Source organism: Eriocheir sinensis, chromosome 13 (assembly GCF_024679095.1).
Source record: "Eriocheir sinensis breed Jianghai 21 chromosome 13, ASM2467909v1, whole genome shotgun sequence".
NCBI lineage: Eukaryota > Metazoa > Arthropoda > Malacostraca > Decapoda > Varunidae > Eriocheir > Eriocheir sinensis.
Genome location: NC_066521.1, coordinates 7435035 through 7454192, shown reverse-complemented (window position 1 = coordinate 7454192; position 19158 = coordinate 7435035). Strand labels below are relative to the sequence as shown.

The window sequence follows — 19158 nt, the reverse complement described above, 5'->3', positions numbered from 1 at the left end:
TAGCTCAATAGCTTACCATTATACACTTCCTACAATAGGCTCGTTATTACGCCAATTGTATCCAAGCTAAAATTCGTAAATTAACTACTAGTAACCACTAAATTGACTATATAACTATTAACAAAAACTTCACTATTTTATGCGTTCCTTGTCATTAAAAAATAGCCTTGCGGTTATAACTCCATTGACTACCATGGCGTTAAAATACTTACCCTCAGTGTCTCTCAAAAGCGTTCAAGAGGAGCCAAAATACACTGCATAGCCTTTCATTACCACATTAATCATTCATACTCATAAACAAACAACCCTCGCGTAGTAGCGGTCGCTCTCTCTCCTAATGTTTAGTAAGAAGAGGAGGAGGAGGAGGAGGAGGAGGAGGAAAAGCAGGAGCAGGAGTAGGACCAGGAGGAGGAGGAGGAGGAGGAGGAGGAGGAGGAATAGAAGAAGGAAGAGGGAGAATGAGAGGAGGAGTAGGAGGAGTAAGAGGATGTGCATACGTATTCAAGCATTAAGTTACGTTCATTTCTCAGGCCTTCGCTTAGTTTAGTTCCCTCCCTCTCCAGGGGTTGACAGTGTCCTCGGCAGCTGCAGCGTCGATAACCACTCGGCTTCGGGGTTCACGGTGACTTGTGACGAGCCGGCTCCCAGTCAGGGGGGGCGCTTCACCCTCTCCGTCTACTCGCAGGTGAGGGAGAGGCAATGGTTTAAATAGTGTATAGAGAGAGCGAGCGAGAGCGAGCGAGAGAGAGAGAGAGAGAGAGAGAGAGAGAGAGAGAGAGAGAGAGAGAGAGAGAGAGAGAGAGAGAGAGAGAGAGAGAGAGAGAGAGAGAGAGAGAGAGAGAGAGAGATCCTCAAATTTTATAAACTTGAAATTTCCAGAAGACATCGCTTACAGCGTTATCAAGTTATATAAAGCAGTAGTCTCATCAAAAGTCTCATATTCAATAACAGTTTTCCATCTCTGTTTTAATTCATTATATAATTTCTTACCCTCTCCTCACCTTCCCGTGGTAACACCTTTCTTTATACCTGTATTTCAACTTCAAACATTTTACCACCTCCACACCTACCAATCCCAACCTTTTTTTCCTTTCTCTGTTGCATGTTTATTCAGGGACGTCTCCTAATAATGCTGAAATCTTCCTCTATCTAATGTCATCTCTCTTCTCATTAGAAAGAGACATGGAAGTCTTCGTCGACAGACCGACTTGGTCGGCTAGGCTGACGCCAGCCGATGTAGTCGGGCTGTCGGCATCCTCCTCTCCCTTTCATGAGCAGTTACCCGACAAGGGCCTCTAGTCCCTCCTCTGAGGGATGTACGCGCTTGACCCTGACGGGCTCCTTGAGGTGGCAACAAATATATATATATATATATATATATATATATATATATATATATATATATATATATATATATATATATATATATATCAATTTATTAATTTATTTATTTATTTATCATTAGAATTTTTCTTACTTTTTGCTTTCCATTTTTTTGATATGCCTGAAATTTTGCGTTATGTATAAGATGAACATACAGGCATTATTCATCTTATCCTCTTACCCTTACTATTATAGCGGCTCTTAAGAAAAATCAAGGGAGAGGAGGAGGTGTGTTAGGAGTAGTGGGAGCACAGAGGGTCCAAAGAAAACTCATAAGTAGCGAGTTATAGACGCTTGACTAAACACTACGACGAGTAATGATATTTCAGGGATGCAAGAAAATGTTGATAAAGTCTTATAGAAAACACTTTTACAGGGCAAACTTTAATAAATAGTGACAAGACATATTGTTACTATTACTACTACTACTACTACAACTTTTTTTATGGAATTTTCTACTTCTTAATCGAGGCAGGAGACAATACAAGGCGAGATGAAGAAAAGAAGAAAAATGAGAGTTATGACTGGAAGAAGAAGGAAGAAGCGGAAGAAGGGAAGGAGGGGATCGAAGACGAGAAGGAGGAAGGGGATAGGGACGAGGAGGAGAAAGGAAAAGTAAAAACATCCCTCCACAACCAAAGTGATTTACTGAAGAGCTTGAATTCCTCTTTACCCATCTTTCGGTAAGTTTATTTTTCTTTATAATTCGTTTTTTGTAGCCAAAGTTTGTTGGAATATGTTATGATTAAAAATTGAGAAAGAAATACTTTTTTTAACTAATGACCCTCTGTCCACTACCATAGCACTATCTTCCTATCGTAACTTGTTTCATTCCGTATTTTACTTGCCTGTATTGAATATACGAAAGAGAAAAAAAAGTTAAAAGAATAAACTTTCTTTTTAACTCAAGCACACCCTGAACTCGTAGGTACGTTTCCTCTTCAATCATTTAATTTTTACTTTCTCTACGCCGACACACTTATCTTCATTCTTTTCCTTTCCCATTTTTTTTCTGACGTCCTGGCGTACACACGGAACTTGCCTCAATGGGATGGCGACGGTAGAGGTGTCCCTGCACTCCCTCTACAAATATTAAGTCATATGCCTGCCAGCTTTATTCATTTCGGATCAACTTTGTTCATAAATTTATCTGTTAATTTTCCTCAATTTTGCTCCTATAATTTCTAGTTCCGATTTTTCTCAAAACTACAACTTTGTACAACTCTCCCTTTCTTTTCTCTCTTTCCCACTTTAGTTTGTCTTCCTTTATACACTTTTCTCCTCGTACCTTTCCTCTAATACTCTCCAGCCATCCGCTGCCGCCTTCTCCATTTCTCCTACAGAGTTCCTCTTCCTCCTCCAGGGTGGACGGGTTGAGGGCAGGGCAGAGGGTGGTGGTTGTGGTGAAGGTGGTCAGGGAAGAAAGAATTAGTGAGCTTAAGGTCCTAACTACCTCCACCCTCCCAGGCAAGTGGTAGCAATGGTAGTGGCGGTGTAAGTAGTAGTAGTAGTAGTAATAGTAGTAGTAGTAATAGTAGTAGTAGTAATAGTAGTAGTAGTAGTAGTAGTGTAGTAGTAGTAGTAGTAGTAGTAGTAGTAGTAGTAGTAGTAGTAGTAGTAGTAGTGTGGTAGTAGTTGTAGTAGTAGTAGTAGTAGTAGTAGTAGTAGTAGTAGTAGACCTGGACTTTGAGGCGACGGTGGTTGATAGTCGTATCAACCACAAGCTCTGTTAGCTTAAAAATAAAATGTTTAGTAAAGTTTGTAATATTAAATAAAGATGGTTGTCGGCCACAGTCATTGGCGGGGTGGGGCCAATGAATTGCTTTGTGAAAGGATATGAGAAAATATACCGCTCACAACGCAACTCTAATAGATGGAGGCCCGTAGTAGTAAAAAAAGTAGTAGTAGTAATAGTAGTAGTAGTAGTGTAGTAGTAGTAGTGTAGTAGTAGTAGTAGTTGTAGTAGTAGTAGTGTAGTAGTAGTAGTAGTAGTAGTAGTAGTAGTACAAGTAATAGCAGTAGTAGCAGTAGTTCCCATTTCTTTCATTTCAAGTCTAGCAACTCACATTTTCTCGCAAACATTATAACCTTGAAATGTATCTGACTGCACTTATTGATTATCGAATTTGGTAACACTACACCATAAACTGAAGCTTCTCTGGGGGCTATTGAACCCCCTTATATCCAAGCGCCTTTATACTTGAGTCCTTCCGTTGATGGAGGTAATAAAGATAAACTATTCATCATTTGCTGTCATTTCCAGACGATACTGCCAACCCGAACCGAATAAGTGCTCCGAAAAGGCCTATCAACGCTACTGAAGACGGCACTGAAGAGGGGGATGGAGGAGGTGGCGATAAAAAAGACGAAAACAGAGGAGGAAGGAAACGGAACAGAATGGCTCCAGATGGCTCGTTAGGCTTCAAGTTTCTCGTTTTCTTTGTGTTCCTGAGTGTTGTCCTCGCCCTCTCAGCCCTCGCCACCTGTGTTGTGAGGAAACGAAGCGAAGTGCCTGTTAGTCGGGGCTGTGGACAGGTGAGAGTACAGGATTAGGTGTTAGAAATAATGAGAAGGCTGGATTCTGTTGACATGTATTAACTACTATTATTTTTTGTTTCGAACTGATTGTTTGCCTGGAGCTGATTTTAAGTAGGTTTGCATTTTAAGAATGCAAGTTGTGTCTTTCGGGCCTCCTTGGACGTCATGACGTTTTTCATTGTTATTCGTAAGGCAAAAATTTGTTTATGATTCTTGTTCTCAGTTTTCTGTATTTCTTTAATATTTCATCGATCTACATTGCAGATACTTCATTAGCTTTTTACTCTTCTAATTCCCTGCCATGATATCTTTTTTTTTTTTTTTTTTTTTTTTTTTACAGCAGAGGTAGTTCAAGGGCATAAAAAAAGGTAGCAAATGTGAAAAAAAAAGCCCGCTACTCACTGCTCCTAAAAAGAGTTAGAGGAGTGGCCGAAAGATAGGTCAATTTCGGGAGGATAGGTGTCCTGATACCATCCTCTTGAAAGAGTTCAAGTCGTAGGCAGGAGGAAATACAGATGAAGGAAGATTGTTTCAGAGTTTACAAGCGTGAGGGATGAAAGAGTGAAGATGCTGGTTAACTCTTGCGTAAGGGATTTGGACAGTAAAGAGATGAACTTGAGTAGAAAGTCGTGTGTGGCAAAGCTGCGGGAGGGGGGAAGGCATGTAGTTAGCAAGTTCAGAAGAGAAGTCAGCATGAAAATATCGATAGAAGATAAAAAGAGAGGCAACATGGCGGCGAAATTTAAGAGGTAGAAGACTATAAGTAAGAGGAGGAGAGATGATGAGACGAAGAGCCTTAGACTCCACTCTGTCCAAGAGAGCTGTGTGAGTGAAGCCTCCCCACACGTGAGATGCATACTCCATACGAGGGCGGACAAGGCCCCTGTAAATGGATAGCAACTGTGCGGGGGTGAAGAACTGGCGGAGACGGTACAGACTACAGACCGCCCAGCCTCGAGGAAGGTGATTTAGTAAGAGATGAGATATGAAGTTTCCAGTTGAGATTTTGAGTTTAGGATAGACCGAGGATGTTTAGTGTTGAAGAGGGTGATAGCTGAGTGTTGTCAAAGAATAGGGGTTAGTTGTTTAGAAGATTGTGTCGAGTGGATAGGTGGAGAAACTGTATTTTTGAGGCGTTGAAGGACACCAATTTCTACTTGCCCCAATCGGAAATAATAGTAAGGTCTGAAGCTAAGCGTTCTGCCGCCTTCAGCCTGGAATCATTTAGTTCCTGTTGGGTGGGTCTTCTATTAAAAGAAGTTGAGTAATGCAGAGTAGAGTCATCGGCGTAAGAATGGATAGGACAGTTTATTTTGGAAAGATCATCAATGAACAACAGAAAGAGAGTGGGAGATAGGACAGAACCCTGCGAAACACCACTATTAATAGGTTTAGGAGAAGAACAGTGACCGTCTACCACAGCAGAAATAGAACGGTCAGAGAGGAAACTGGAGATAAAGGTACAGAGAGAAGGATAGAAAGCGTAGGAGGGTAGTTTGGAAAGCAAAGATTTGTGCCAGACACTATCAAAGGCTTTTGATATGTCCAGCGCAATAGCAAAGGTTTCACCAAAACGGCTAAGAGAGGATGACCAAGAATCAGTTAGGAAGGCAAGGAGATCACCAGCAGAACGCCCCTTGCGGAACCCACACTGGCGATCAGATAGAAGGTCAGAAGTGGAAAGGTGCTTTTGAATCATTCGGTTAAGGATAAATTAAAAAGCTTTAGATAGACAAGAAAGCAAAGCCATAGGACGGTAGTTTGAGGGATTGGAACGGTTACCCTTCTTAGGCACAGGCTGTATGAAGGCATACTTCCAGCAGGAAGGAAAGGTAGATGTTGACAGGCAGAGGCGAAAGAGTTTGACCAGGCAGGGTGTCAGCACGGACACACAGTTCTTAACGGTTCTTCTTTGTTGTTCTGTGTTGATAAAGAGTTACTTTTCAAGTTTCTAGTTACATATTTCTTTCCTCATGTCTGCAGATAAAAGAGCTGTGCTTGACATCCCATCAGGCCTCCTCCATCACCAAAGAAAAGGATGTTCTTTCCCTCTCCCTGAATGGTGAGTGTGTGTGTGTCGGTCTGTATATTTTTGTTTCTTTGTGGGCCTGTATTTGTAGTAAAAAAATACCAGAATGATTCGCTTAGTGATCCTACAGTGAAAGATCGAAGATTTTCAATTTTTATTCCCTGGAAAGGCATAGACTGCTTTGTAGTTTGATTAGTCAAATGGGCAAAGGGCATTCATAAGGGCGATATTGTTATATTGAGGAACGAATGTTGAAGCACGTAGCAAGAGTTTCCAACTAGACAAATTCATGTTCAGGGAGGAGATTGGTAAAGACTGGATCATGATACTGGCAGAGAGTGAGTGAATAGAACAAACCACGTCTATATTGTATAGTTGGTGCAAATACGATAATAAAAAAAATGGTTAGATAGATTTGTTGATGAGTAGGAATGATGGTTAATAATAATAATAATAATAATAATAATAATAATAATAATAATAATAATAATAATAATAATAATAATAATAATAAACGGTTTATTAAGGGGAAGGATTGCACCCCTAGAGGCAAAATACATATAAAAAATGTGATGAGTGATGATGCTATGGATAATAATAATAATAATAATAATAATAATAATAATAATAATAATAATAATAATAATAATAATAATAATAATAATAATAATAATAATAATAGTACTTACAGATTATATTCTTAAGGGGTTTACATGTTGTTGATCATCTTGACCATTGCGGGCGCGGCACTGATTTTGTAGCGGTCCGTCCGTGCCCGTATTGGAGCCAGTCTATTGGCGTGCCTCACTGACGGGCGGGGACGGGAGACTGCAGGCGGGAGTAGGTTGCAGTGTCTGGGGTTGTTGAGCAGACTGCCCGCACAATGCTGCAGCAGGGTCGAGTGTCGCTCTTGGAGGGTGGTGAGGGTGAGGGAATCGAGGGCGTCTTGGTAGGTGGTAGGTGGGGCCCTGGATGATCTTGCAAGCTCGTTTTTGTACCTGCTCAAGTTTGCGGCGTTGAGTGAGGTTGAGGGAGAAGGACCAAGCTGGAGACGCGTACGTGAGCTTAGGGAGTATGAATGTGGTGTACACACTCGCCAGCTCAAGCCCGGGAGCCCCCAGCGTCTTGAGCCGCCGCAGGAGGTTGAGTTTGTAGGCGGTGGATCTGATAAGTTGGGTGGTGTGGTCTTTCCATGTAAGCTTGTTGTCGATTGTGACCCCAAGTAGCTTGGTTGACTGGACTACCTGAAGGTGAGTGTCGTTGATGGAGACTACAGGAGGGGCGATGGGGGCTGAGGAGGTGTTGATGTGCATGACTGTAGTTTTGGTGTCGTTGATGGTGACGTTGTTATCTGTGGTCCATGAGTGTAAGCTGTGTAGCAGGTCTTGGAGTTGGCTGTAGTCAGGGTTGTCTTTGTTATTAGTGACTCTGCAGTGTAGTATCGTCTACATGCTTCCAGCGGTTGGGCGTGTGGGTCAGGGCGCTGTTTATCAGGATCAGGAGGAAAAGCGGTCCAACCTTGGTTCCTTGAGGCACTCCGCAGGTGAGGTGCTGAGGCCGAGAGGCCACTCCCTGATACCTCACCACCTGACTGCGTTGGGAGAGAAAGTCGGCCAGCCAGGACACTATGGTGGGGGAAACCCCGAGGTTAATTGCCTTGTTGATGACAGAGTGGTGTGTGTGTGTGTGTGTGTGTGTGTGTGTGTGTGTGTGTGTGTGTGTTGGTGTTTCTGTGTGTGTGTGTGTGTGTGTGTGTGTGTGTGTGTGTGTGTGTGTGTGTGTGTGTGTGTGTGTGTGTGTGTGTGTGTGTGTTTGTGTTTGTGTTTCTGTGTGTGTGTGTGTGTGTGTGTGTGTGTGTGTGTGTGTGTGTGTGTGTGTGTGTGTGTGTGTGTGTGTGTGTGTGTGTGTGTGTGTGTGTGTGTGTGTGTGTGTGTGTGTGTGTGTGTGTGTGTGTGTGTGTGTGTGTTTTGTGTGTGTGTGTGTGTGTGTGTGTGTGTGTGTGTGTGTGTGTGTGTGTTTGTGTTTGTGTTTGTGTTTCTGTGTGTGTGTGTGTGTGTGTGTTTGTGTTTGTGTTTGTTTTTCTATGTGTGTGTGTGTGTGTGTGTGTGTGTGTGTGTGTGTGTGTTTATATATATATATGTGTGTGTGTGTGTGTGTGTATTTACCTAGTTGTATTTTACCTAGTTGTTATATACGGGAAAAAAGCTACGCTCGCGCTGTCCCGTCTCTATATCCTCTCTTATCCAACTTTTCCTTATAATCATGAATGTTTCTTGCACAAACCACCTCCTCCTCCAGTCTATTCCATAGTTCAATGCTTATGTTTGGGAAGCTAAACTTTTTTCACATCTCGCCTGCACGTTGTCGCCCTCAACTTCTTTCTATTTCCTCTCGTTTCTCTCTCGTTCCACACACACAGGTCCTCTCTGTCCAGATTCTCCACCCGGCTCGCCACCCTGCACACTGCTATCAGGTCTCCTCTCTCTCTTCTTCTCTCCAGGGTTGTGAGCCCCATGCTATTGAGTCTCTCCTCATACGTCCGAGCACTAAGTTCCGGTACCATCTTAGTTGCCACTCTCTGCACTTTTTCCAGCTTTCTTATGTTCTTCTTTTCGTGAGGAGACCAGACCACTGATGCATACTCCAACCTTGGCCTTATCATTGTAACTATTATTTTCTTCATCATCTCCTCATCCAAATACACAAATGCCGTCCTTATGTTCCTCAGCAAATTCATAGTTTGTCCCGTTATCCTGTTGATGTGTTTGTCTGGTGACATGTTCTCTGAGATAGTCACTCTCAAATCTTTTTCTTCCATTCCTCTGCATATTATCTCACTTCTCATCTTAGAATCGTATTCACATCTTCTACCGCTCCTACCAAACTATTTTTTTTACATATCCAAAGGTTGATCTCCATCTGCCATGTACCACTCCACTCCCATATTTTATCCAGGTCCCTCTGCAATGCCTCACAGTCCTTCACATCATTCACTCGTCTCAATAGCTTTGCATCATCTGCAAACAAACTCACATAGCTGGTCACTCCGTCCACCATATCATTTATATAAACAGCAATCATTATTGGCGGCAGCACTGAACCTTGTGGGACCCCACTCATCACAGGGCACCAGTTGGAAACCCTGTCCCTGATTATTGTTCTTATTTCCCTGTTAGTAAGGAAGTCCTCCAGCCACTTAATCAGTCCATCACCCACTCCACCCCTATTTTTAATTTTCCAAATTAGTCTTCTGTGCGGTACTTTGTCAAATGCCTTTTTCAAATCCAGGTACACTCCATCCCCCCAGCCTTCTCTCTCTTGTAATAAATCTGTCACCCTTGAGTAGTAACATAACAAGTTGGTGACACAAGATCTCCCTCTCCTGAATCCAAACTGACAATCCGAGATAATTTTCTCACTTTCTAAAAAATCCGACCACCTGTTATTAACCATCCTCTCGCATATCTACGCAACCACACTAGTGAGTGATATTATAATTTAATTGGTCCTCTCTCTTTCCTCCCTTAAAAATTGGTACTATGTTTGCTCTCTTCCAATCCTGTGGTACCCTTCCTTCACTCAGGGAGGCGTTCATTATGGAGTGCAGTTTCTCTGCAAGTTGCTCACTACATTCTTTCAAGATCCACCCTGATACTCCATCCGGCCCCGTCGCTTTTCTTACATCCAGCTTGTTCAAGCTTTCTTTGACCTGCACCGTTAACTGTATCTCCTGCATAACCCTTCCACTTTCCTGGCCCGGTGGTTGTACGAATTCGTCTTCCTTTGTGAAAACTCTATGAAAGCTATTGTTTATCACTTCTCCCCATCTCTACTGGGTCCTCATATGTAGTTTCATCCATTTTCAGTTTATCAATTGTTTCTCTATTCCTTAATTTACCGTTCACATGTCTATAAAATAATTTAAGTTGATCTTTGCACTTGTCTATTATATCTTTTTCATATTTCCATTTTTCTTCTCTTCTTATTTTTGTATATTCATTCCTTGCTTGTTTGAAATTGTTCCACTAGTTGATTCTTTTTCGTCTCCTCCATCCCTTCCAAACTTCCTCCTTTCTCTTTTTAGCTGCCTCGCATCTTTTGTTAAACCATTTCTTTTTACCAACATCCTTTTTAGTTACCTTAGGGACATATATATATTCTTTAAAAGCTCCTCCCAGTTGTCTTGTGTACTTTTGGCTTTGTACAGCCCACTCCAATTTGCATTTTCAAAAAAAGTTATCATATTAACATAGTCTGCCTTAGAGTTGTTACTTCTCCCAATTTTGTGCTTCTCTTTTCGGTTAATCCTTCTCTTTTCTTTTACTTCAAATTCCACAACCGCATGGTCACTCTTTGATTTTGGACAATCTATTTTAATATTTTCTATTGCTTCCGGTTCCTTGCTAAAAACCAGGTCAAGTCTTGATGCCTCGCCTTCTTTCCCGAATCTAGTATGTTCTTTAATCCATTGAGTCAGCACATGTTCCATTGCCAATTGCAGGAGTCTTCCTCCCCACGACTCTTCTGTTCCCTGCGTCTGCCAGTCCTCCCATTCTACCTCTTTGCAATTAAAATCACCCATTAAAATTATTCTCTCACCCTCTCTCAACATTCCATCCAGGGAACTCACCGTGTCTTGTATCATTTGTTCATATTCTCGGACCTTCCATGCATTGGTTCTTGGTGGCACATACCCTACTACATACTGCCTTCTTCTTCCTTCAGCACCCACAATTTTCACTTTCAGTACCTCTGCCAAGCCTTCACCCTAATGCCATCAACATCACACCTCCTCCCTGTTTTCTCTTTCTGTCTCTCCTCTATATATTGTATGCACCTTCTCCAATCCCCACCACCTCAATTGGGTCACACAACTTGGTTTCCGTCAGCCCCACAATATCAGGTTCGCTGTCTCTCAAATAGTCGTTAAACTCTATCCACGATGACACTATTCCATTAATATTCGTATAAGACACTTTCCATCCTTCCTCCTTTTCTGTTAGATTTTTTCTCTCCTTCCTCTCGTCACCAGCAACCATTTCCTCACTTTCATATCCATTACTCTCTAAAAACCTCCTTCTTTTCTTCTTCCGATCTCTTCTCATTTAAATCACGAACCTCACCTCTGAGTTCATTCAACTTGTCTCTCTCTTGTTCATTCAGATCTTTCCTCAGCCACATAATTTTTGTGTCTTCTTCTCCCGCTAGCTTCCAAGCTCTTGCCAGGGCCTCTTCTGCTTCGCTCTGTGCCTTGAATCGAATTCTAATTGGTCTATCTCTTTCTCCATTGTATTTTCCAGTCCTATGACAGTCATCTATTTCTTTCACCAGGTCACTTCCCTCTTCTTGTACCCTACGTACGATCTTCTTCACTACATCTTTCAAGATGTTTTCCCTCTCCGATTTTTTTTTTTTGTGTGTGTTTGTGTTTGTTATTGTGTATGTGTGTGTTTGTGTGTGTGTGTCTAATTCACCTCTTGGTCTGCTGCGGGTCTCTCTTGAGACTGCCAGCCGTTCCCCTACGGAAGAGCACAGAGCTCGTAGTACCGATCTTTGGGTAGGACTAAGACCACTCACACACAACACACCGCGACAACGAGGTCACAACTCCTTGCCTGACGTCGTGTACCTACTCACTGCTAGGTGAACAGGGGCTGCTACACGTGAAATAAGATAAACCCAACTTATCTTCACCGGGCAGGGGGATTGAACCCCGGTCCATCTGGTTATGAGCCAGACGCCCTACCCCTGAGCTACCGGGCCGTGTGTGTGTGTGTGTGTGTGTGTGTGTGTGTGTGTTTGTGTTTCTGTGTGTGTGTGTGTGTGTGTGTGTGTGTGTGTGTGTTTCTGTGTGTGTGTGTGTGTGTGTGTGTGTGTGTGTGTGTGTGTGTGTGTGTGTGTGTGTGTTTCTGTGTGTGTGTGTGTGTGTGTGTGTGTGTGTGTGTGTGTGTATTTCTGTGTGTGTGTGTGTGTGTGTGTGTGTGTGTGTGTGTGTGTGTGTGTGTGTGTGTGTAATAATAATAATAATAATAATAATAATAATAATAATAATAATAATAATAATAATAATAATAATAATAATAATAATCGGTTTATTTCGGAGATGGCAGCCGTTAGGCTGAAAATGTACATATTAAGATTACAAAGTGTACAAATATGAATGGGGTGTGGGGGTACGTAATTTACAGTAACGGAGGGAAAGTTGTGATGATGTTAGAGAGGTGAGGAGGTGGTGGAGTGCGGTGTGGTAGAGGGATGAGGTGGGAAGGTAATCCTCTTCTGGAAGGCGAGTAGGTGTTAATCCGTGTTCATCCCCAGGTCAAAATGCTGGGTCAGGTGGCAGCAGGTGGCCTGAGAGCAGGTAGAGGCGATATCAGTGGTCACTTAGAAAGGGGCTTATAGGTGGAGCGCTAATCCAATACAGGTGGCGAGACAGATGTGAAGACTCGCTGCTGTTCCTGGGAACAGACTGCACAGCCTCGGTGGTGAGCAGCCTACACATTGCCCCCACCTGAGTGTCGAACCCTCCACCTATATCTTGCCAAGCGAGCGTCCCTTCACATGCAGTCCTCTTTCTGTTTCCACTCACACACGCCCTCCCTGCCGCACTCCTTTCGGAGCCTCACGCACTCACTCTACTCTACCATGAATTTATCTAGTCTATTTTTGAATGTGACAATTGTATTAGCACTCACCACGTGACTGCTAAGCCTATTCCACTCATCAACAGGGTGGTGGATGAGTGGAATAGGCTTAGCAGTCACGTGGTGAGTGCTAATACAATTGTCACATTCAAAAATAGACTAGATAAATTCATGGACAGCGATACTAGGTGGGGTTAGATACACGGGAGCTTAGGGTCAAAGGAGCTGCCTCGTACAGGCCTACCGGCCTCTTGTAGACTCCTGCGTTTTTATGTTCTGATGTTCTTATGTGTAGAAGTAAAGTAGAGTGAGTGCGTGAGGCTCCGAAAGGAGTGCGGCAGGGAGGGCGTGTGTGAGTGGAAACAGAAAGAGGACTGCATGTGAAGGGACGCTCGCTTGGCAAGATATAGGTATACACTGACCTTGAAGGAGTGATGGGGGGGTATATCCTGCCTTGAGAGGGAAGCCAAGTTAATAATGTGAAGATTGTTTTATATTATTCTCTCTCTCTCTCTCTCTCTCTCTCTCTCTCTCTCTCTCTCTCTCTCTCTCTCTCTCTCTCTCTCTCTCTCTCTCTCTCTCTCTCTCTCTCTCTCTCTCTCTCTCTCTCTCTCTCTCTCTCTCTCTCTCTCTCTCTCTCTCTCCTTTAGGTCCGTTTATGGGAGAAGAACAGACGACGATGACGAACGAAAGGAAGAGAAAGGGGAGAGAGGCAACAATAAGGAGGAAACGCTACAGTAATTATGAAGCAGGTGGTGGGGCTGGTGATCGTGGCGGCGGCGGTGGCGGCTGTAAGGATGGCATCTTCTACTTACGCCTCAGCCATCTGCCGCCGATAAACTACCCTCCTGCGGGACTGTCCTTCTCCCCGACAGCTATTCAAAGTGCGGTAAGTGGATTTAAGCTTCACACTCCCTATGCTTGCTTAAAAAGGTTGATTACACGTGGTACACAATAATAGGACTCTTCATTTATGATGAAAATGCGGCAAGGAAACGCATTGGTGAAGTGTAAAACCAAGAAACAAAGATGAATACCAAAATGTAAAGATTATGTAATAAGTGTGAAAAATAGACAAGTGGTTTTTAGTTGCATTTTTTTCCCGTTCTGTCTATAGTGTCGATAAGATTTCATGATGGGCCTGTTAGTCGGCCCCAGCCCGTTAGTTGTGCAGGCAAGTGTTTTACAAAGGCATCATTTATGCTTGGCTCCACTTGATCCTCTTTAGAAAGTCTCGGTAGAGTTCGGGTTGACTGATGGTCATCAGGACAGCATATGGGTAGTCTTAGGCCGGGCGGAGCTTTTGAACCCTGGTTTTCCAGGACTTGCGGCCGCACGCTGACTGCTCAGGTACTGCCTCCCCACACATAAGTGTTTAAAGGTTAAAATATTGAATATAAGGCATACTGGGATTAAGAAAACGAATTCATGTTGATAGGTTGCTATGTTACCTTTTAGTCACTATGTTTGATTTAGAAGGATGTACTGTAAGTACATGCTAACCCATGACATCAGTATAAGGAGTGTTGCAGCTGTGTGGTTATCTGCTATCTTTTAGCCATTATATTGGATTAAAAAGTCACGGCAGTGGATATAAGGCGTGCTGTTTGTGAGAAAGGAGAATAGTACTGCTATGAGTATGTGATTATCTTATCTTTAAACTACTGTAAAAGATACAAAAAGGTTTTTAAAAGTAACGTGATCCCAAAGCACAACGGCAGACGAACCGGCTACAGGAAGGGAGAACAGTGCCTTTAGGTGCTAATTTGTTCTTCCTTAGACACTCCTCTTGCAGTGAAGATCGTACAAATATGCTAAATGGGCAGATCACTGGCTAATGGATGCACTGATACTTTTTAAATATAAAGTTAAAAGGTATGAATAATGGTGGTGGGTGGTGGTCTTTTCTTCTTGTCTCTCCTAGATGATTTAATAGGATATATAACAAGGGAGAGCGGGCAAGACATTGCTAGTAATATTATGTGAAATGGAGAAAGTTGTTGACTGGTGGGAATCTGGCGTTTTTTAGTAACTTCAGCTTGGTCTAAAAAATTATAAGAGAGACGTGTATTGGCACGTAAGACAACGCAACAGATTCACGGACCACAGGGAAGGGAGGAAGCTGCTGTTAGGTAGATTTTGATTCTCTTAACCCCCAGCAGACTCAAAAGGTTGTATAAATACGCAAAAGGTTTAAGCACTACAGTTATAACGAAATATAGTGAAATCTATCCTTATATATACGTTTTAAGGGTTGTAAAACGACACAGTACAAGGGTTAGGGAAAGGAAAAAAAGGCTAGTGAAAAATCACGCACATATACTGCCACACACATATCTGAAAGGAAAGGGAGGAAAGGGTGGAGGATGAAAAATTATGGACAACTCTCGTGTGACTTATGAATGTTTTTTGCAGGGTAACATCGACGGCCTGCGAGTAAAGAAAGCAGGACAAGGGAGGGCAAGGCGGAGTGCTGTGCAGGACGGCAACACGGGCAGCGCAAGGAACCATATGTTGTGTAGGCTATGAAGACACACACACAGACAGAAAAGATAACAGTACTGCTTAATTATTTGGAACCTTGACTTCACCGCACGTTTAAGAGAGTGAATAGCACAGGTAAGTGTGCATTAAGACACAGAGAGGAAGCAGGCTCTCACGGGTCAGTTAACATGCCTTTTTTGTATGTAAAAAAAGGTTTGATATAACAGTGTAAAGTGAAGAAGATCAAGACACTGACACGTGTCATGTCTGCTCTGTTCGTATATATATTTATACATACATACATATATATATATATATATATATATATATATATATATATATATATATATATATATATATATATATATATATATATATATATATATATATATATAAAACTGTATAGAAATGTGTTTTACGAGAAAATAGAAACCTATTAAAATTCAGGATATAGTATCACGGACAGGGACTTTAATAGCTTTGGCATAGCTACAAGTGTTAATGCTTTCTTTACGAAGTCTGACCCCCAAGGAATGTCCACACCTGTGCCTTACCTTACCACCGCATAATTATCCACGTCACTGCCTACATGTACCACAGGAGGCAATTAAGGACGTACCGTGTGAGTGGCAGTCATTTTCCAAGCAGTTCTAATGACATGATACACTATTGTTTTTACTTGAGTATAGCAGGCCAGAAGGGATGGCAATACCGTTTTGAGGTGATTAGAAAAAAATGATTTATTGTTTTCCATTTCCCTCCATCTATTTATATATCAGTTTCATCCCTTATTAAGTTCAAAAAATTTCTTTCCAGATTTTTTTTTTCCGTCATAAAAAATAATATTTCCCTAACATCATCAAAAACTGGGTACAGAGGTGTAGTTATGGATCTGTTGCCTTAATGTGTATAAATGCTAATTAATCGAAAACTTGTGACCTCAGAGGATATAGCCTACAGAACTTAATAATCTATTCAAGAATGATTGTAACCAGATCACTGTAAATAAAACCTCCGGGATCACATTGTTTGAGTTACCTGTAAATTATTACTTGATAACTTGGTGACCTGAGCAGAGAAACAAAATCCTTATATCTATTGAAGGATGAATGTAACCAACCTGTAATGAATTAAACGTCTAGGATCATACTTTTTGCTGAGGTACCCTTGAAATATTTAAGAAAACGTGCGTAAAGACTTTATGGATATCTAGTATATTTCTGGCTCTGGTTGATGTGTGTCCACTGAATGATATATTTCTTAGTCTTAGCACAAGGGTTTTCATAATAATGAACGAAAATAAAACATGTATGAATTTTCTTCTATAAGCCTCATTAATTATCGTATTACGTATGTGTATAATATCATTCACAGTTTCTTGTCACCAGGTGTCAGCAGGTGAACAGTTCGAGGCACGCACCACGGAACTCTGAATTTCACATACACAGGCTCTGATACAAGCACACATACACACCAGCATACAGAGGAGGGGTGGGAAATGACAACAATCCATACAAACACTGTGCAATGCATGTGAACTTGCGTAAAAAAGAGAGGTAAGTGAAGGTTCATTTAACTTCATTATACCGAATCTTGTCTCGAGGTACCAGTCTCGTGTCCACCCTCCCTCCTCCCTCTTTCTCTCGGCGGCCACATGTGACGCATATTGAGGTTGATGCTCGATTAAATCTCCTTTTTTACCGCGTCATCCGTAAACTTCCGGTCGCGAAGGGAGTGCGTAGACGTTGAGAAAGAGTTTGAGAATGCGGCGCGAGTGTTCTTTGTGTTGTGAGTGATGCGTAAAGACGGATGAAGTGTGATAATTGTGTTGCTTGGACCAGCCGCCAGCCAGTAGACCGGCGGCTTCCCCTGCCCCAGCCTGTTCCTCCTCCTCTTGATCCGCGTGGGTGTGGAGGTAAGTTGGGTTATATAGGTATTCAGTTCTTTTCCTTTGTTTTCATTGTTTTTATTGGTGATGATGTCCTGTGGTGGATGATGGTGTTGTGTGGTGTGGTGTTGGGATGATGATGGTGGTGGAAATTGTGTGATGGCTGTGGTGCGGTTAAGTAATGTGTTTTTGTGTAGAGATGATGGTAGTGGTGAGCGTGGTGGTGATGGTGATATTGTGGTTGTGGGGTTGTGATGGTGGTGGTGTAGTGGTGAGAGGATAGTGTTGGTGGTAGGGATGGGGATGGTGATTGTAGTAGTGATGGCGGTGGAGGAGAAAGAAGTCATGTGGTGTGATGTGGTAGGTGTAATAGACGAGTTTGATGTCTTATTGTGTGGTGTTTTGATAATGACGATGGTGATGGTGGTAGTGGCGGATCATTTTCACATCCGCGGCACATTTTTCTCTGATCGTATTGAAATATTAATGTTTCTTTAGAGCCATTTACTGCGGAGACGGCCAAATAGTAGGGGGTGAGGGAGGGAAGGCAAGATTCTTCCCGTTATATAATACTTAGTCTGATTAGAATTGTTTAAATAGTAAAAAAAACGTGTACGGTTCGCAATGCACCGTTTTCTATGTGACGGTCGATGCAGCTTCTCACTTCATCGGCGACTGTTTCCCTTCTCTCAGGTCCAGTGAGGGCTTACAAGTGCTTATTTTTCCTTATTTTTTGTATTGTGAGGAAGTAACTGTTGAATTTCGGGTGTGTTCTCATATGCTGTTATTTTTCGTTACTGTTCTCACGGAAATGACTGGTTTGGGGAGGGAAGAGGGAAATGCGAAAAACTTATTTTATTTCCGCGGTAATTAGTTTGCAGATGAATTAAAAAATGCACATCAAAACTTGCGAGAAATACACAGTTACGCCCGCAATTATTCGGCGAAAAAGCTTGGGATTGTTGGTCAAATGCAGTGGTTCTTAACGGGGCGTGCCTTCCCACGGTGGCATTAGTACTTACTAGGGGGGGCGGGAGCCATGGAGGGAAGATTGGATTTTTTGTTGTTTGAGTATTTGGTATTATTTTAATTAGAGCATGCGCTAATAATTATAAAATATATGGACTGAAGTGTAAAATTATCGCATTTATTAACTTTAGTTTTCCATAGTTTAGTTATACTTACCATTGTTAAAAAAACTGGAAGCGAATTTTATATGTATATCAAAGTGGGGCGAGGAGTGAAGGCCCCATTCCTAGCTGGGGCGTGGTAGTAAAAAAATTAAGAACCATTGTGCCAGATAGGGAGGCGTCAAAACCTCTTCGTCTCTTCAGCTCCCCTCCTCCTACTAGTAGTCTTTTGTCTCTTAAATTTCACCGCAATGTTGTATTTTAATTCCTTCTTCTATCGATTTTTTTTTATGCTGACTGCTCTTCTGAACTCGCTAACTGCATGCCTCCCCCCCTCCCGCGGCCTCGCTGCTCACAATACTACTCTTGCTCATCCATATACTATTCAAACTCACTATCCTAGAAATAACCAGCATCATTTTTTTATCCCTTCCGCTGGTAAACACAAGAGCAGCCTTCTTTCGTCTGTACTTTCTCTTGCCTGCGACTTGAAGTCTTTCAAGATGAGTATCAAGACACCTCTCCACACGAAATCGACTTCTCTTCTGGACTCTCGTTCCGTTTTGTTTTGTTGGAGCAGTGTCTAGTGAGTTTTTTGTTGCTGTTTTTGTTTCTTCCCTTGAGCTGTCTTCATTGCTGTAAAAACAAAGAAAGTTTGAGTGATAGGTAATTAATTTATGTATTAATAGTTGGATAGAGAGATGGATGACTAATGAAATGCCTCTGCAGTGTAGTGAGGTGAGGTGATGGTCTGCTGAAATGAAGTGATTACACATACACACACACACACACACACACACTGTGTGTGTGGGAGTAACAGTTGACAACAGCAACCCAGATTATTCCCACCTCCAGGAAACACTACACAACCTACACACATGGACAACACAAAACATGGTCACCATCAACGACACCAAAACTACACTCCTACACATCAACACCTCCTCTGCCCTTGTTGCCCCCCCTGTGGTGTCCATCAACGACACTCCCCTCCGGGTAGTTACATCTGCAAAACTACTTGGAGTCACCCTGGACAACAAGCTCACATGGAAGAAGCACGTC

The 19158-nt window shown here is 42.3% G+C and overlaps 1 protein-coding gene across 8 annotated transcripts in view; it reads left to right on the top strand.

Annotated features, from left to right (window-relative positions):
- LOC126997935 (hemicentin-2-like) overlaps positions 1 to 15372 on the top strand; it is a 56766-nt gene extending 41394 nt beyond the window's left edge. For 3 of the 8 annotated variants that reach the window (XM_050859185.1, XM_050859184.1, XM_050859187.1), the window contains 7 exons: positions 564 to 685; positions 1855 to 2066; positions 2747 to 2850; positions 3647 to 3918; positions 5905 to 5983; positions 13245 to 13483; positions 15010 to 15372. In XM_050859185.1, coding sequence (XP_050715142.1) covers positions 564 to 685; positions 1855 to 2066; positions 2747 to 2850; positions 3647 to 3918; positions 5905 to 5983; positions 13245 to 13483; positions 15010 to 15123 — 1142 coding nt within the window. In that variant the 3' untranslated portion in view covers positions 15124 to 15372. Of the gene's footprint in view, positions 1 to 563; positions 686 to 1854; positions 2067 to 2726; positions 2851 to 3646; positions 3919 to 5904; positions 5984 to 13244; positions 13484 to 15009 lie in introns of those variants that run through there. The other 5 variants (XR_007752513.1, XR_007752515.1, XR_007752514.1 and 2 more) reach the window with 5 other exon arrangements.
- The last annotated feature ends 3786 nt before the right edge of the window (positions 15373 to 19158 follow it).